At 45.7% G+C, this 19,754-nt stretch overlaps 1 protein-coding gene across 5 annotated transcripts in view; it reads left to right on the top strand.

Annotated features, from left to right (window-relative positions):
* The window catches only part of LOC119165343 (uncharacterized), a 250,681-nt gene that overhangs the window by 195,484 nt on the left and 35,443 nt on the right, over window positions 1-19,754 (top strand). For all 5 annotated transcript variants that reach the window (XM_075871556.1, XM_075871559.1, XM_075871557.1 and 2 more), the window contains one exon: window positions 11,071-11,393. In XM_075871556.1, coding sequence (XP_075727671.1) covers window positions 11,071-11,393 — 323 coding nt within the window. The remainder of the gene's footprint in view (window positions 1-11,070; window positions 11,394-19,754) is intronic.

The following is a 19,754-nucleotide window of genomic DNA, read 5'->3' on the forward strand; positions in this document are numbered from 1 at the left end:
TTGCCAAGTTATCTACCATGGTACTATTCGCATGCCTTCATTCGCATGCGTAGCGGTAATTGATCGAACCATAATGCAAAAAAAAAGAAAAAAAACATAACGTAGGAAGTTTCCACAACAAATTCTCTGTTGTTACTACCATTTTGCGAAGTGAATAATTTGAGTTATTTTGACCGTGGAGTAAAACTGAAAGGTCATCACTTTGGTGTGACTATAGCGTCGTTTCATCTTGCTAAAACAGAAAATCACAAGCATTGTGCATGCTGAAAAGCCCGCGTATGTGTGAAACAAACAAACCACGCTGCAGATATCACATGTATACGCTGCTACGCTGTTGGTTGCCTTAATTCATCGGGCGAAGGTGCCACAACCGGCGAATAAATGTTCGACGACTAAGTTTTGTTGTAGAACCATGGCAAAGTGAACGGTAGTACCCTCGCTATTATGTCATCAGTCCGTATTAGATTATGGCGTTGACTTGAAATGCACTCGTGGATGACTCGCTGGTGACTGCCTTAGCGCGAGTCTTCAGCGATCAGAGACCAATGAAAAGTAATTTAAGATCAAATTTCACGCTAGTGCCCCGCCGCGGTGGTCTAGTGGCTAAGGTACTCGGCTGCTGACCCGCAGGGCGCGGGTTCGAATCCCGGCTGCGGCGGCTACATTTCCGATGGAGGCGGAAATGTTGTAGGCCCGTGTGCTCAGATTTGGGTGCACGTTAAAGAACCCCAGGTGGTCTAAATTTCCGGAGCCCTCCACTACGGCGTCTCTCATAATCATAGAGTGGTTTTGGGACGTTAAACCCCACATATCAATCAAATTTCACGCTAGTAAACACAAAATGACGTCACTTGTTTACCAGCTAATGCGTCACATCCGCATTATTTTTCATTCCACCGGAAGTGTTCCCACCTCACAAGAATGGCGCTAAGCTGCATGAGCAGCTGATCAGCCTCAATTTTCTGAAAGCAGAGGGAGTCCTTGGAGCCTTCGCTACCACTTTATATATAAATTGAAGCACGCTCGATTGAATTGCCAATGATGTTGCGATTCCCGTGCTGCAGCTATGTGAACTGAGATCAGCCAGCGTCGCTATACCAAGATTCGCCAATTTTGTGCCATATTCCCGGGTATTTTTTAGGGGCGAAGCACCGTATGGTCGGGGTTTGTCCGTGGGCTTGGCGTTGTGCGCCGTAGCCGCCGCTGACGAAAACTACGATGGTGATACTGATGACTATTAGGAACAAGTGCGTTCCAGACCACGCACTCTCTTTCGGCCATCACGGCACAGCACATACACTACACATCATATATAGCGCACCAACAAAACGCCACGACAAATGACGATCACGCTAATGACAACTACAATGATGACCACAGACAGCGACTGGCTTGTGCAGTAAACGACGTAACGATATGATAATGATACTAATATGAAAGATAACGAAGGCAAAATGAAATTAAAAACTCAACACGACATGTTAGTCATGACCAATAAACTTTTTGTATAGCTCTACATCGCCTGGAACTCATATACATGTGTGAGTGGTCAGGGTCACGAGTGATTGACCAATAAACATTGTATGGAACTGTACACTACTTCGCACTCATTTACATGCGTGAGCGGTCAATGTCACGGGTGGTTAACGGAAATACAGAACGATTCCACTGTTTTGCCCACTCATCACGATTCACTTCGTGGTTAGGGCGTTTTTTTTGTGTGTGTGTGACTCATCTTTGTCGTACCACTCCTCCCAGTCTTCGTTCGTTTCACTGCTATTATTCGCTCCCTTTGCTCACCCATGGAAACGCCATTAAGCGTAAGCAGCTGCTGTACTCTGCCAACGGCGTCGCTCACAGGCCAGCGAAAAAAACATTATACCATCAGACGAGCTACGATAACCATTCCCACACCTGGCCTTAACCACACTGTAGATACTCCGGTGATCCTCGGTCTGCACATATGTCGAGCAATCCGCAGCGCAACATAGCCCGCATAGCTACACACGCCGTTCTCAACCACGCTTCTTGTGTCTGAAGAGGGTACTCTTACATGAGCAGCTCCCTAACGGAGCACGCAGGAAACATCAACATTTGGACCAGAGTGCTGCTCACGTTTTACACTGGGCAGGCGCGGCACGGCTCAGGGTCCAGTGCTTTTACGCATAACTTTTTTAAATCCATTTCGGCTACTTATACCCATCGCTTTTCAACGTATTCCCGACTAAACGTATTCCCTTTTTTCCCTCTCTTCTCTCTTTCTCGTCTTTCTTGTCCCCTTCCCTAATCCCCCAGTGTAGGGTAGCCAACTGGGTGTCTTTCTGGTTAACCTCCCTGCCTTCTTCCTTTTTGTTGCTTCCTCCTCCCCCCCCCCTGACTAAACCTTTCTATCTAAGGCGAAGACTTCCTTTTAGGAGTGAAAGGAAGCTGAGATGGAGACATCTAAGATGGACTACACGCCGCTGTTGACACAACTGCAGTACTTTTATCTCACACGAATCTTCATTGTGTCCACCGCAAATCAAAATTAATCTTTTCTACAGACTCACCGTCGAAGTTCACATAATGAAGTGCCTCATTCCTGGAGTCTCGCAGATTATTGTGCTAGCTTTACTTGTTTAAACTGAGCGACTTAATACTCAGACACGTGAGACTTTATTCACGTCATATCATTGCGATCACCCCATACTGATAGGAAGAGTCTCTGGTAAAAATTGGGGGCTCCGACAACTACTTCGTCTTATACAGGATATTCTGATAAGTAACATCACCCGTACTCTACCTCGCCATCACCTTCAACCAGCAGGGGAGAACTTCGTAAACACCCTTCTTCACCGACTTTACGAGCAAGGCCAGGAATAGCACGCAGTGCCTCGAAAGCATGGTACCATCAGACAGGACTCATGGGTACCACATCGAAAATCAGTGAAACCTAATTAGCAACTGAATAAGCTAGGCTCGTGACCACCAGCGCAGGCAGTCACATTTTAGCTTCTACCCGCATCTGCACCTTTGTCACATTGCTAAGCATAACATTCCTACCACGAGCCATTTATTCATGCGACCGCTTTATAAGACAATGCACCCCACTCATCATTCTACACGTCGAATCTAAAGAGCAAAATACCTACTGGAAAAAATTACATGGAGGTTCTAACGGGCTATATGTCGATGCAACAGAATACCTTTGTTTCCCATGGAAAACTCTGCTGTGGACTGCAATAGTAAGGTGATCACAAACGAATCCATCACTGTCAACTTCTCGAAAAAAAAACGGAAGAGACGGCTGTCCCACAGCTTTATTCATGCCCGATACACTACGACTGTTAGTGTTTCGGAAACTGCCGTATGAAACTTTATTGCAGGCCACGTCTCGCAAACTGCACTTTGAATGCTCAATTCTCTTAAAGAAATCGAACTCATATGAACGCCTGCCGATGACGGGCTGTGTGGAAGTGAAGCGTCTGGCGCCTGTGCTCGAGGAACGTCGAGCTAGGCTTGGGCCCCTTACAACGTCTTAGACCACATGGCACTGTTCAGAACGAGGGGTCTTTTTAGCTTCCGTGAGATAACTTAATACCACAGTTTTCAGTGCATCATTTATCTTCACCCCAACCCAGTGGCCACAATCTATAAAAAATAATGGTGTGTTTAGGTAGTCATGCCACGCGAAAATTCTTGAAGCCCTGGCGCTGGCCACTTTCCTCTCAAGAATTCTATGTCACACATATAGCACATGCACCTGTCTTCACAGCAAACTACCGGAACCATGGTGATAAAATGAGGAAAGCACGTGATGTAATGAATGATATGTGGAGTTGAACGTCCAAAAACCACCATATAATTATGAGAGACGCCGTAGTGCAGGGCTCCGGAAATTTCAACCACCTGGGGTTCTTTAACGTGCACCCAAATCTGAGCACACGGGCCTACAACATTTCCGCCTCCATCGGAAATTCAGCCGCCGTTGCCGGGATTCCATCCCGCGACCTGCGGGTCAGCAGCCGAGTACCTTTGTCACTAGACCACCACGGCGGCTAAAGTACGCGAAGTGGAGAGAGGGAGAGAGAGAGATAAAGATGCGAGGAAAGGCAGGGAGGTTAACCAGACGCACATCCGGTTTGCTACCCTGCACTGGGGAAGGGATAAAGGGGAGAAAAGAGGTTGCAGAGAGATGAGAAGGTACACACAATTACGAGCACACTCGGGGAGCACACACAGTCTACAGGCGGTCGCTCAGGTTTGTTGACTTCAGGTAAAGTAGCAGTGCTTTTGTTGCTTTCTGCGCTACTGAGGCAGATGCCCAAGGTCCTTGTATCTTCTGCACACAAAATGGTCCGGGGTCAAGTCGATTCAAAACCATCCGGAGCTGGCATCGCTGTGTGTCGTAGCAAGCGCAACTGCACAGGACGTGTTCGATGGTATCTTCAGCTCCGCAGTAGTCGCATGTAGGAGTGTCTGCCATACCAATGCGAAAGGAGTACACCTTTGTAAATGCAACACCCAACCAAAGGCTGCATAACAGTGTCGCATCGGAGCGGGAAAGTTGTGATAGTAGCTTTAGCTTGAGCGAAGGATCAAGTTCATAAAATTGACACCTTTGGAAGCTGGAAGACGACCAGAACGTGCGTGTGAGATCTCGAGCCAGCAGGTAAAGTTGTCTTGCTGCATCATTCCTTGATAGAGGAATCGGGACTACACGGGTTTCTTCATGGGCTGAGTGGGCTGCATCATCGGCTAATTGATTTCCGGTAAAACCGATATGTCCAGGCAGCCATTGATATATAATATCATGCCCTCGTGCAAGATCTTCATGATGGCAATGTCTTATTTCTTGTACCAGTTGGTCATGACTCCTCCTACGCATGGCAGACTGCAAACTCTGAAGCGCTGCCTTCGAATCACAGAATATGACCCATTTTCCTGGACGTTCTTGAACGATATATTGTAAAGCAGCCCTTATAGCAGCAAGCTCTGATGCCGTAGATGTAGTCATATGCGACAACTTAAACTTGATTGTCATTTCTGCAGCCGGAATCACAGCGGCACCTGATGAGCTGCTGGATGAGACGGACCCATCAGTGCATATCTGCGTTCGGTCTAAGTACAACTCATGTAATAATATCAGTGTTGCTTGCTTCAATGCTACTCTGGAGTGACTGCTTTTCTTTTTGATTCCCGGAATTTCTAGACGTACTTGCGGCTGGTCGAGGCACCACAAAGGACAAGCCGTTCTCGCAGCTGGCGTATATCCTGATGGAATGCTGTTTAGGTGCTTGGCTATGACGTCTGAAAACGTAGCACGTGGTCTTCCGGAGGTATAAGGGCCAAGTGGTGGTCGGGGACACGGCTAGCATGTCGAATGTGCGCTCTGAGGCAATCCACAACTATATATGTGCTGACCGGATGGTCTTTGGCAAGCATGATTGTGGCATAAGTAGAAGCGCATCGGGGCAGTCCTAGGCAGATACGCAGTGCCTGACCCTGCAAACTCTCCAATGAATGAGTATTAGATTTGCAAGTGTTAGTCAGTACCGGCAAGCTGCAGCGCAATAGACCCAGAAATAGGGCCCTGTACAGCTGTAGCATGGAGACCACAGAAGTTCCACATGCTTTACCGCACAAGAATTTCATGATATGCACAATAGATAGCAGTCTCTTCTTCAAGTACGCACAATGTGGGCTCAACGAAAGACTTCTGTCGATTATTATGCCCAGGAAACGATGCGTCCGTGCATATTTGACACTCTGCCCATTGATGTAAACAGGGTATGGCGTCATTGGTTTGCGTGTAAACGCCATCAACGCGCACTTCACAGTTGATATTGTTAGGCCTTGTTTCTGAAAGTAGGCTGTTGTAAGGGTTGCTGCCTGCTGTATTCGTGCACGCACCTGAGGGCGAGTAAATGCAGCACTCCAGAGGCAAATATCATCGGCGTATATAGATAGGCACACCGACTTTGGCAGAACCTTCACCAGACCAATGAGGGCCACATTGAACAATGTGGGGCTTAAAACACCTCCCTGAGGTACTCCGCAGTAGGTGTAATGTTGGGCAGTTGTACCCTCATCTGTTTGTACAAAGAAACCCCTGCCAGTTACATAATCTTTTATCCATTGAAACATTCGTCCACCAATGCCCATTGCTGCGAGGGAAGTGAGGATGGCATCGTGAGCTACATTATCATATGCACCCTTCACGTCAAGAAAGAGTGCCACTGATATGCGCTTGCGACTTTTTTCTTGTTGAACAAATGTCGATAAGTCAAGGACACAGTCAATGGAGGAGCGGCCCCGACGAAAGCCTGCCATGCAAGAAGGGTATTTGGTGTATCGTTCCAAGTACCACTCGAGACGAAATAGAACCATTCTTTCCATCACTTTTCCGAGGCAGCTTGCGAGGGCAATAGGGCGATACGCTGTCAAGTCCAATGGTGATTTTCCCGATTTCAAAAGTGGTATTAATCGGCTTATTTTCCATTCTCGAGGAACACTGCCGCTGAGCCAGGAGTTGTTGAAACATGTTAAAAGTTCTTTTCTGGCTTTTTGTCCAAGGTGTCCCAACGCACTACAAGTAATACCATCAGGACCTGGCGATGACATGCGCTTAGAAGCGACTAACGCACCTTCCAGTTCTTCCATGGTGAACGGAATGTCCATTTCTGGTAATCGCGTCTCAGGAACGATCACGGCGTCGATGCTCTCGTTCATAATATTCCCGGCAACTCTCGTGCAAAATTCTTCAGCCACCTCGAGTTCTGTTTTTCCATGATGGAGTGCCAAAGCTTTAAAAGGATGCCGTTGTTGTGGAGAGGAGCGAAGACCACGAATTGTTCTCCAGATATATGACAGAGGTTTATGAGGGTCTAGAGATTCGCAGAATGCTTTCCAGCGTTCGCTCTCCAGTTTGTAAATTCGTCGTTGAATCTTTTTCTGGAGCCACCTTGCTTCCCTCAGATCGTAAATTGATCTTGTGCGTCTGTATCGTCGTTCAGCACGCCTTCATATAGCTCGTAATTTTTCCAGTTCGATGTCAAACTGTGTTACTTTAGACGAAATTGGTAATTTACATTTGGACGCTTGCATAGCTTCCGCTATAGTATTTTCCAGGCTGCAGGCGAGGCCTTCTTGGCAAGCGTTCTCAACACGCGATGCAAACATCGACCAGTCAGTGCCAATTGCAACACCGGAAGAGAAGTAGATGACGATTATTGCTGGCAGCAGAAATACTCCACAGATACGGGACGTTTTTTTAGAGTGTAGCCGAGGAATAACATACTAAGCCAGGCCCTCAACCCCCCCCTCCCCCCACGAAATATTTTTTGCGACAGCATACTGAGCAAAAAATGGCCATTATAAGCTCCCCTTCCAAAATATGTTAGATGCCTCTTCCCCCCCACCCCCACCCTCCCACCAAACAAATACGGCTGCCTATACCCCTACTCCACACGTCAAATCGTCAAGCTTCTCGCCACCAAAAAATAATAGACAGCCATTTACATACCCCTACGTTTCGTACCACTCTTTCCTCCCTCTTGAAGGCCATATATGTCCCTCGACTTTATAGATTTTCTGCCAACAAAGAACTAATCTGGTTTAAACATGTGGGGAAAGGGATACTCGGAACGTATCACGTAACTCTTCAAACATTATTAAAGAAAGGAGCAGTGGGAGACTGTCACATGCACATCGGACACCAAAGTCCAGGACCAGGTGGTTGCTCGGGTCAAGAGGGCCGCCGAGATCTTAGACGCGTATGCCTTCTATTCCCTCCACCAACATATCCTTCCCTGCTAGCATAAATAATGTCTTCATCCTCACACCTGTTTCTGAACGTGCATGCCATTATACAGATTCACAAGGAGAGCCGCTGGCAAATGTTGCAAATTAGTCAAGTGTTCGTGACGTCACATAACAAACGCGCACTTCCAAGTGCTCAGTGTAGCGTTGGGAAATGAGCGCTGTCGGTCGACACTACGGAAACGAAAATGTCACCGTAAAGGTTAAGGAGTCAAACGCACGACTCCACAAGTGACGCGAAGCAGCAGACGCACACCGCGTCTGCTTTTAGTCATGGCTGGTGCCTTGTAGAGGAGAGCAACAGCGTAGAGAGTGACTCAGTATAGGACTGTGCGAGCTCAGCAAAAAAGACTATTGAAAAGGGCGTGTTATTGTGTTTAGCCTACCGAAGCACATCAGCTGCACGATGGTCTCCAATGGTTTTCATAAGAGGTCAACCAGAGGCTTGTCACTAGCGCTCACGGACGTACGCGCTCGGCGACTGCCCGCGCTTCCGTCGCAGTACTGGACCGTATTTGACCGTCCGCAGCGCAGGTATTGTGAACTAATGTGAATTCACTTCGAATTAAATGCCTCCGCATTTGTTTTGGAGTACGACAGAATCGCTTATATTAAGGTACTACTAAGGTTTCGTATTTTCGATTGAATATGAAAAAAAACAAATCCGACAACACTCGCCCATAACATTTTTGATAACTCAATTTATCCGACAAACTCAGACTTAAAAGACTAATATGACGCTGTTCTAATCTTTATCGGGAAGACGTGTCTTAAGCGTACTTTATAAATCGGGCAATTTTCCTGGTTTTGTATTTCTTGCAACAAGTTTTATGATTGTAATACACGCGAAGGTTGGTGTTTTGTATTCAAGTTCTCGTGATCCTTTTGACATGTGGTTGTGCATTCCAACTTTCCGACAACTAAAGCACGTTTCAGGTTTCGCGATGTATTCGAATTTAGATATCTTTCCATCTAAGATAGCGGAGTACTGAGAGTAATGCAAAATTACACAACTTCTAAAAAGTCTATTGTAACCGAGTTGGCACGGCCGCGATAGCGAGCGCAAGCTGTCGCTCCTACGTAAGCGTGACGTCACCCGCCTGGCCTACTTAAACTCGTCACTATAGACAATAAAGCAGTTGTTCGACCCATGATATCGTCTCGTACACATCTATAAATTATATCAAATTTACTGTGAACTTGGTATTAATAAAAACACACTTCCATAAGCGCCAAACTATTCCTGAGAAATAAAGTGAAAAAACTCTACGAATCTCAATACACGCAGACAGTTTAAAACATGGTGTGCTCAATTATTAATAGTAAGCTCTCTCAATAGAATAATGATTAACATAGGATTTTGTTTTTTGACAACAAAGCTGATTATGATTTTTGTTAATCCGGAGAGCACGAATTGCAATTCTTGTTCTCGTTGACCTTCTCTTGTAGCTCATGGCCACTGTGGGGGTTTGGCCAATAACTGAGTAGTCTTACAAAATCTTATTGAGTTTTACCAAAATCGTTAACCGGCACGCACTCATTTTGTTCTGTTCGTCATCTTCTGCTTTTCTTCCATAACAGGTGCGCCGATTCGTCCGGCTCACAATGCAAAGATCCTGATGAGCTAGTCTGTTACAAAGTCAAAACTGACGTTACATCACGTAAAACCTAGTCATAATTCCAAATATAGGTCACGTAAAATCACGTAACAACTGGTCACGAAGTAAAAGACTGAAATTATTTAACTATTCAGGTGACTAAAATCCCGTAATGTCACCTAATTATTACTCACGTGACTAAAAATATTGTAATATCGCGTATCTAATACTCACTCGACCAAATACCATGTAACACAACGTAAGTACTGACGTTATTAAGAACTATTCATCTCACAAGTATGTGCGCACATACTTATGAGATGAATCGTTCTTAATAATGTGCATTAGTTCTACAAAGAAATGGCATCTCTGCAAAAGGTTGGATCTACTAGACAAATCTTAGCACCTGATTTGTAAACTAGCTCAGTTGCGTAACCTGGGCGTGTCACACAGGGCCCCCCCCCACCCCTCCTCCCCAAATTTTTTTTCGACATACAGAGCAAAATTTGACCCTTTCAAGGAAGTGCCTCCTACCCCACGGAATCAAAGAAGTGCGCCCCGTGTCCGCCCCCCCCCCCAAAAAAAAAAAATTGCTTAAGCACGCTCTGGATGCTCCAGGCAAGGTCTTACCCCTATCGGGGATTTTTAGCATGCTTCCTCCGGAAGTTGATCTACCTTGCCCAGATTGGGTTTAATATTGTTCTCAGAGTCACATACTCTGGTCGTGCCCTGTGGAACAGTACTTTAAAACAGAAGAAGACAGGGCGACGGTAATTACAAACCGTAAACGAAAGGCGTCCAGCTTCAGGCTCTCCAGAGGGCCCATGAACGTGCGGAGAGGCATGGCCGCTCTGTGCCGAGTAATGTGCTTAACTCAATTGGCACACTGTCTCACCTGTCAGGACCAAAATAAAGTTGTTTGTCTGCCTGCCTAACACCGTGCACTAGCTCCACCGTTTGGACTAGCCTGGTGCCAGTCATGCAAGCTGTGAACATTTTTTTTTCTCTTTCTTGTTAGTTACCAACCAACACTGGCCATTTGAATAGATGAAAAAGCGAATGATTTAGCGCACCACACGTACTCTTCTATATAAGAGACAGGAAAACTGAAATATCAAGAAATGTTTCTCTGGTTTCTGATTGGTAAATTCATGGTGATGCTGTGTGGTGTTTCATGGCGCAAGGGCCATTTGATGGCCAAAGAGCGCGAGGTCACGGGTCAAGAGGAGCGAATAATGGTTATGATAGGTGTCTGTATAAGGGCCTTAAAAGTCTGCTAGCTAACGCGGGTAAAAACAAAGAAGGATTTTTTTACCCGCGTTAGCGCGAGAAATGCCGCAGACAAACCCTTTCCATATGCTTGTATGACTGTGACATCCAAGACAAATCTCGAACGTGTGATCGGCTTTTTTTATTAAAAAGTTGCAGTACTGCAGTCTGGCAATGGTGGTATTTCATTCTTGAACAACAAAAAAACTTCCCATCATCCATTTCCTTAATGCACCAAGAAGATGGAATGCGTATAATACAGGTGGATTCTGTAGCGTAGACGGTGGAGACAAGGTCATGGTCGTTTGTGAATGTACCGTCAAATCGGCGAAATTAGCCTTGTTTCAGCCTGCACTAGCGGACGCTCACGCATACGTCGTTGCGTTTCTTCATTCTTTCTCAGGTGCAGCAGTCGCAGCACCGAGACGATGCTGGACTGGCAGCCGACCGGGTCGATGACCAGGCGCCAGGGTTCAAGCCGGCGCTCGCCCGCTGCACCAGCTACGTCCGGCTCGGTGGTGCCGGGCTCGCAGCGGTCCCTGCTCAGCGACCCCGACGAAGAAGAGTACGGGGCCCCCGACGAGCCCTCGTCACCGCCCCTGCCGCCGCCGCTCCCACGGGCGCCACCGCCTTACGAGCGACAGCAGCAGCAACAGCAGATGCCGGACTGCGTCATCATCTCATCCAGGACCATGGACCGTTTCCTGCCTTCCTTCGGACAGGCAAGTATGCGTGTGCTCGGAAGTGATTAAATGCATTACAGGGACACAAAAGAGAAATACTGACTTTGTTTACGTTGATAAACTGGACCATGAGAACACCAATGCGACGTGTTTCGCTATAAGTGCATTAGTAGAGAAGAAAATAAAGCTTACAGATCAACTTTTAAATCTCACGCGAAAGTCACCGCGTGTGACGTCAATCATATCGAAGTGTATCTTTCGTATTTTCGCGGTATTCCCGAACTGAAAATTTCTAGAACTTCATATGCTAGGTATTTGGCACCCACAGATGTCAAAGTACTTCATTTTTTATCGATTACAAGCTTGGTTCAATGCCTGATAAAGTATTTGCATTGTTCAATGCCTGAACTATAGTTCAAGGGCTGGGCAAGTATTTGCCCACTTCAATGAATGTGTGAGGTTCACTCGCCAGTTACTGACGTGTTCTTATTGCTTGCTAAAAGCTTTATAAGACAGTATGAAGGCGAGCTGCTAGCTATAGGAATGTTATGCGTGTTAAAGCTTTACCTTTGTGCTGTTTTGTGTAAGCCCAACAAAAAAAAAGCCTTCGTTTATAAAAGCCAAGGTTCAGTACCATCACTGCTTAAGGCGTAAAGAGATAGTTTCGCAGAAATGCTGGGGCTGTTGTCATTGTCGGCATCGGAGTCTTTAACTGTGGGCGAAAAATTCTTGACTAAAAACTGAGAAAGATGCAAATAAGAAAGAGTTTGGACATAGTGAAAAATGGACCAAGGCCGTCAACGTGGCAAACAGACGTTCTACCAAAAAAAAACATGCTATTGTTTCAACTACACCGGAAAAAATACTATATGATTGTCATGTAATTCGAGGAGTCTCCATAACGCAGGTGATTTTGCCTGACAGAAAAGTGTGATTTTCCCAGCCATCAAAACATGAGAATTTCGCAAGAAGTGGGCATTCTAAAGACCCACCCATTACAAACCGCTCAGACTTACTTGAACACTAACGCCAACAAGATTTTCGTTTTTAGCTACATGTCGGCTAAAAACAGAACTTTTTCAATTTTGTAGAGTATTAAATGAGTCCCTAACGTGCCCCCCCCCCCCCCCCTACTGCTCGGGTCTTAGTTTCCGTAGTGGGGTAGGGCTGAAGCCTTCCTTTGCTTAGGAAAAGAACCCTTATACGAAAACCAAGTACCTGACGCCTAAATGACTCTCTTTTTTTTTCTAGCGGTGTTTTTATGTACTGGGGTAAATGCTGGTAAATGCCAACGGGGAACATTCATGTTGTTCTGTATTTAAACGACATGTTGGGTCTAATCTCAAACCATCATATGAATATGAGAGACACCGTAGTAGAGGGCTCCGGAAATTTCGACCATCTGGGGTTCCTTAAATTATCCCTTAATCTAAGATGTATCTAATGAGCGAGAACCACGTGCTTCTAAATAGCACACCGTCGCAGCTACAGGCCCTAATAAAAAGGTGATGCTGTGCGTGCCGCCCTTACATAACGTCGAGTGTGTTTATTATTTATTGCAAAAGGGTGAGCCATTCCTTTAGTGCATGGTGGGATATAGCGTAATATCGCTGACACTTAAGGTCTCTCTTAATATTAGTATGCTTATGCGTGACGTTTCTTTTAATTGTTTTTTTTTCAAAACGTCGCCCCGCATAAAGCTCATCGAATTCCGTGCACAGTTTAATAACTGTCTAGGGCGCTAGTGAGCACATATGTTCGCAAGTACGGGAAAGAACACTGAACACAACTCCCTCCATTTTGTGTAGACGCGAAATTTCCGCATTGGTGTGGACATTTCTCGTGTTGTTTCTACAATACGTAAGTGTCGCATACGTTTCAATACTCACTCTCAGACGAGTCAACTCCTTAGTAGAGCGGTACTATTTTGAAAAGGAGCACATCGTTTATTTACTGACAAACAGGCTCATGTCGGCCCATGTAGAGTGGGGCACGCTAGCACTTGCTGAGGCAATTGACAGGTCGCTGCTACAAACTGAACTTCTGAAACGTTTTTGTGCCCGTCTGTGCAATTCGTTTTTTTTTTCTTTTCTTCCCCGTTTCTTTCCTCTCTTTTGCTTAGCTCCATGTTTCCCCCTTCATGATAGAGCATACAGACGTCATGCCCTTTTAAGAAGCATCTGCGAGCCTGTTTCCCGGTGTGTGTGTGTGTGTGTGTGTGTGTGTGTGTGTGTGTGTGTGTGTGTGTGTGTGTGTGTGTGTGTGTGTGTGTGTGTGTGTGTGTGTGTGTGTGTGTGTGTGTGTGTGTGTGTGTGTGTGTGTGTGTGTGTGTGTGTGTGTGTGTGTGTGTGTGTGTGTGTGTGTGTGTGTGTGTGTGTGTGTGTGTGTGTGTGTGTGTGTGTGTGTGTGTGTGTGTGTGTGTGTGTGTGTGTGTGTGTGTGTGTGTGTGTGTGTGTGTGTGTGTGTGTGTGTGTGTGTGTGTGTGTGTGTGTGTGTGTGTGTGTGTGTGTGTGTGTGTGTGTGTGTGTGTGTGTGTGTGTGTGTGTGTGTGTGTGTGTGTGTGTGTGTGTGTGTGTGTGTGTGTGTGTGTGTGTGTGTGTGTGTGTGTGTGTGTGTGTGTGTGTGTGTGTGTGTGTGTGTGTGTACAACTAAGCCAAATATTAACAGAATGTGTTAGGCAGGTTTTTGGACAACCCGATCATATTGAATTTCTAGGCACTGCTACGAAGAGAGCCAAATGAAATAAAGAAAAACGGTAAATGAGTGCGTGAAAAAATTTCAAAGAAGGGATGCAGCTCGTAATGAGGAGAAAGGAAGACGTTACCTTTATCTGCCACTTGCATGATGACGTTCAGCTCAAGCTCAAGTGAACGTGATGAAAATCCTTAAAAGCAGTCTGCGATCGACTTGGAAGAATATTTCATAACGCCAGAAAATAATGTGCTCAAAAGTGAGTGTGAGCCGAAATGCATGCTGCCTGCTGACTGAGCTGGGTAGTAAATTTGTATTAAAGTAAACTGTGCAAAACAAACAAAGGGTGAACGACAACGAACTTTGACAAGTGCAAACGTTGTATAGTGCATGACGCGTCGATAAACACGCCAGATTGCGGAGCGTCGAGGGACATTCGAGAAGCCCGACCAAGTGCCCATTTACTCAGTGCCCATTTTGTCTCAACGCAGTGAAGAAAGAGACAGTTTTGAGAGAAAAAGTTTGTACTTGGACAGCAAAATAAGAAACAGTTTTTCATTTATGATGCCAACAAATATCGAACTTAGTGTGAAAACCTAACTAGAAAAGTTCTTCCATAACGATTGGCCACTCTGACTTTAATTGCTTTTTTTTATTCGAAATAAACAAATATTTGAAGCGACATTATAATGCTAGACTCCGCTTTTATGAATACCTTATCGCTTTCATGCAAAATATGCTGGTCGTAAATTCACCTAAATGGTACTATCGCAGCACTACGCTCATACCTCTGTTACATGAGTGATCACCGATATTGACAGCGCCCTACTCGTAATTCCAGGTCTCTGTGTCTCTGATTATTATTCCGGGATAGCGAAGACCGGAAGGGCTTGACTGACTAGACAGGAAGTAAAACCTAAACGTCGCTGATAGGGTAGGGCACGAGATAGCGAGGCTATACCTTCACGAGCAGTGTTCGAGGACATATTGAAACGAAGTTCACAATGCGACTAGCCGGAACAAAAATTTGCCTCGAACAAACCAGCGTCAGGGCGTGGAACAGACTTTATGTGCCATTTCGCTGGCAAACAAGGTCCGAAAAAAAGCCTGGAACTGTTCGAGATTTCCGTAAAATGCCGATTATTTTCTTTGTTCACTTTTTGTGTTCCCACTGCTTTTATTGTCCCCTGTGCGTTTCCGTGATGTCTTTTACGCTCTAACTGCCTACGAGGAACCGGTAGTGGCGAAGAAAAAAAGAAGCGCAAAAAGAACAGGGACAATGAAGACACAATCTTTCTTTCTGTTCTATGGGGCTGTTTTCTTGCCGAGTTAACTACGAACACGGCAACTTGGCTGAATCAGAGTCCCTTTAAAAGCGAGGTCAGGAAATTCTTTGTATTTTTCCCCGGGTGGAGTGCAAAAGTGGTGCACTTTTTAAGACAGCAAAGAGCACAATCTCAGCGCTCTTATTGCTTCCGACACAGACAAGAACCATTGTAGAAGTATAGATTGATGACTTCTTTTGCACCGACGCGAGAATTCCTATCGGTCTCGACGTCTTTTGTCGAAAGAAGAACCGCCGCGGAGGAACGAGGCAAATCAGATGCCCTTCGTACCAGCAAGTGGATTTTTTCGTGAGTCGTTCCATTTGTATTTTCTTTTTTTTTCATTTCGGCGATGAAAGAGCAGGTATGCCGGGGCCTAATGGGTGCTTTGCCGATTTGAAGATCGTCCTTGAAAACTGTAGAAAATGCTAGGGGTGCTGTGTGGGCCTGCCTACCCGTTTATAATGAATATGGGAGATACGGGTACGTTTTTCAGGTACGTTCACATTTTTGTGTTTGGCAGAAGCAATCGGCGTCGTATAGGTGAAGAAGCGCCGCTTGGTTCGAAAATTTTCATTCCTGCATACTGTATGTTAGCTCTCTCTCACACACACACAAGTGTGTGTATGTTTGTGTGCGTGCGTGTGAAGTTTTTTCGCAAGGATTCCACTTTGAACTACAGATGTACATGCGTTAAGGTTCAGTAAGCCTCTCTCGACGTTCAAAACGGTGGCATAAATTCACGCACATCTTGAGCAGTAGACGAGCCATGACTGAGCGTGACGATGGTTACCACATTCTTCTGTGGCTCAGAGTGCACCAATAACTCTGCGATGGTACTCGAAGAGTTTTAGTGTCTATGGTGCTTAAATGCTGTACTTTTTGCTGCTGCCTAACCTGCATAGATGATTAGCTTTAGCTTGGCGTCTCTAACACGTAAAGTTCTCGAACCGGAATCGTCTGCATTTTTGATTTGACAAAAAGTCAGCACCAAAACGGGATTGAACTTGACATGGATACGAACAGCAACAAATATGCTTGACATTCTGCCCATGGCAAGTGCGATGGTCTGCATGAAACACCTGGGCTACGCTCATCTTTTTTTTTAATTTTGGCTCCTCACCACTTGGGCTTGTGACCCTAATAAATCCGCTTCTTTGCCGTGACTGTCGATTACAAGTATTTTTTTCTTCGTTGAGGTCACAAGCAATTTTTTTTACGGAGAAGGAGAGAAGGCACAGTAGCAGCGATATTCGAAAACTGCGTCAAAGCACTCTATGTTATGACAATGAAGTTTGTTGATGTCTTCGCTATATATCAGGAAATGAACCCTTCTTTTAGCTTATCTGAACTAAACGTTGGCAGTTAAGTTTATGCACGTACGTAAAATTGTGCACCGTCATCATGTCCACGTATCTTCGAAGATTTAGGTTGCTGTTGTGAACTATCCCGGCTGTTTCGTTGAGGTTACTTATATAAGAATACAAGATGACCGAGCTCGGCAGAACATCATTCAGCGCTTGTTTTGTGTTTGGTAACTATTTTTGTTAGAAATAAAAAATAACACCGCAAGCCTCTCACGAACTCAAATGACCACAACTTTTGTAGTGTGTCGCCACAATATATGCCTGCTCATTTCTTACGCAAATCCTCATCGTAAAGGCTACAGCATGTAGCGTAGCAAATCGCGCGTTTCAAATCGCCGAACGAGTCATGGGCGAAAAATCAGACAAAGCTTCACCTTGCGAGCATGCTGTGACGACAAAACGAACGAAAAGAAAACAGGAAAACGTGATGTTCAGGGCTACCAGTGCAGTGACTCTTATCAGGAGCCGCTCTAAAAAGCCATTAAAAAAATGAAAAGGCCACCCGTCATACTTTAGCGACAAGACAGTAATAACAAAACCAAAACCCTGTGGCTGGATGTCACGCTTTTGAAGACGCTTTGAGGCTTTGCAAGTCATTTCCGACGCCAAGGTTCTCCGTGCATCGTTCGCTCCTGCTAACTCATCTAAATGATACCACACGATGTATCGAGGTGTACGAGCCATACCAGCGAAAAAGTGGGACGGTCGTTTGCAGCACGCAGGATAGAGCCGAGCTAAATTATTATTCGCGGACCATGTTTTAAGTGTTAGTTTTTCTATGTTTTCAATCTTCATTTGAATATCCTGAGATCGTTTATTTCTCAGAGCTTACTACATTGCTTAGGCTGTTGGAAGATGCGAAAAAGCAAAATTTCCGAAGTGGCATGGACATTGTATAGAATTTCGAATTTCTACACGAACAGCGTCTCACAAGACTGTGCACGAATATATATATATATATATATATATAAATATATATATATTCTGTTTTTCGAGGTGTGTATTCTTTTTATTCATACTATTTACCGGTGTCCAGGAATATATTCCCTGCAATTATGCCTACAATGGACACCGGAACGCCCACGTCAGAAAGCATCACATGGAAGTACCCGAACACCACTGTTTCCACAGTAGTTCTGGACGGCTCCCAAACCAAGTACGTCTTCCAGCATTTTGACCGAAATGTGGCGGGCACGCCAGCGTTTGTTTCGCAGTCCGGCGCCCTTGTCAAGGATACGGCCATTCTACTGGGCTTCGTTTCTTCCACCGCGACAACTCTTGTCATTCATGCTGGTACCAACGACCTGGCGTTCCGCACCACTCACGCCGCCTTCCAGGGCCTTCGCAAACTGTTAGAAGCCATCACAAAAGTACATCCCGAAATCAGGAGGATATGTGTGAGCTTTGTGTTGCCGAGATCTACTAACCGACGTCGTTTCTGCAACAATCTGTCTTTAGTTAAAAGGTTCGACCTAGAGGCTGACCAGTTAAACAGGCTCTTACAAGACTACTGCCGTCATTTTTGGCTCGTTTATTTCATCGACCACGGTTTCTATGAGCTGCCCCCCCCCCCCCGCGCATTGGCTGCTGATGGCTTACACCTCAGCTTCGAGGGAACGGAAATTCAAGCAAGTCACCTGTGTCAATTATTCGTGACGAGGTTCAGTGACTCTGCCTCGTCTGGCGTACTTGTGCACAAACTGCTTTCCGCGTTCCAGCTAAGGAAAACTCTGCGACAACAAATGAAGCCGCTGCCGGCCACCTCTCTTCGACACTTGACCTGACCAGTTGGCCCCCATTGAACTGTCCTTCTGTAAACCATCTATTGGGTTCCTGGAGTCCTACCAGCTCTATTCAGGCAAACAAGTACTCATCGAGCTTACCTACAACTAGTGGTCGCCCGACACGCGGTGTCTCCGCGCATGAGCGAACTAGTGAAGGCAGCAAGGATGAATCTGTACCCAGCGGACCAGTCCTTGAATCCTCTCGAACCGATTTCCTCTCGGAGAGCGGCTCGTCGGCTTGTCAACTACCGAAGTCCATCGTTCACCTTCACAGTCTACTACGAAGCCAACCTCAGACGATCAAGTTCAGCCCATTCTAGGGTTGTCGAAATCACCCGTGACGTGCAGCAATCACTCGCCTCGAGCATCGAACGACCAGATACGCTCTAGACAGCCCAACGACACGATTCCTGCGGTAGTACAGTCGACGACGGACCATTCTCTTTCGAACCCGCCATGACTACAACAGCCGACGCCTACTACGTGCAAAACTGTCAGTGTTTCGGCTTCTAGTGCCCCTACTGCTCAAGCCTCCGGCTACTTACTGTGAACTCATCGCACCGATGGCCCTCTGAAAAGCAAGGCCCCGTGACTAGCAACTACACGTCCCAGTAAAAATTCTTCCGACTACTCTGTATCTAGAATATTCTTGAAAATTCTAAAAATGATAGCAAAGCGGATTCGGTGCGAATTGCATATCTCTACGTTAAAGGCTTATTTAGAAGCTAGCATTGTACCTAGATGGTTCCACATTGTCATAGTACCCACCACAGCTAGCATGTCTAGTTCTGGGGTTGTCGCGTGGAACGAGGTGCTCTAGAGAGCTTCTTTTGATTTGGTCCGCATTGTCATTCGCCATTACGAAACATCGCTCAAAGCCATTCGTAACCAAGAAAGCCAATTACTTTCCCATCATAAACTCGCCATTTATGAATGTGCACTGCTGGCAGCATACCTGCGAAAAACATCAGATGTAATATATGCAGCTAAAAGAAAGAAGCCTTTCAGGGACAAAGTTATTGCGCCTCATACTCCTCTGATGAGGCATACCGCTGAAAATTCTTCGCAATCTAATAATTCCAGACCTCGAGGTGACCCCCTATCATCACGTAACGTAGCCAACCTGTTATCATATGAACTTTCCGTTGATGAAATTTCGCTATTGTCACGAGGATTCATTTTTCGTCCAGTGACAGTGAATTCAAGCTGATGAAGGATTTCGATACTTTTGCCAGAA

This window comes from Rhipicephalus microplus, chromosome 8 (genome assembly GCF_043290135.1).
Source record: "Rhipicephalus microplus isolate Deutch F79 chromosome 8, USDA_Rmic, whole genome shotgun sequence".
Lineage (NCBI taxonomy): Eukaryota > Metazoa > Arthropoda > Arachnida > Ixodida > Ixodidae > Rhipicephalus > Rhipicephalus microplus.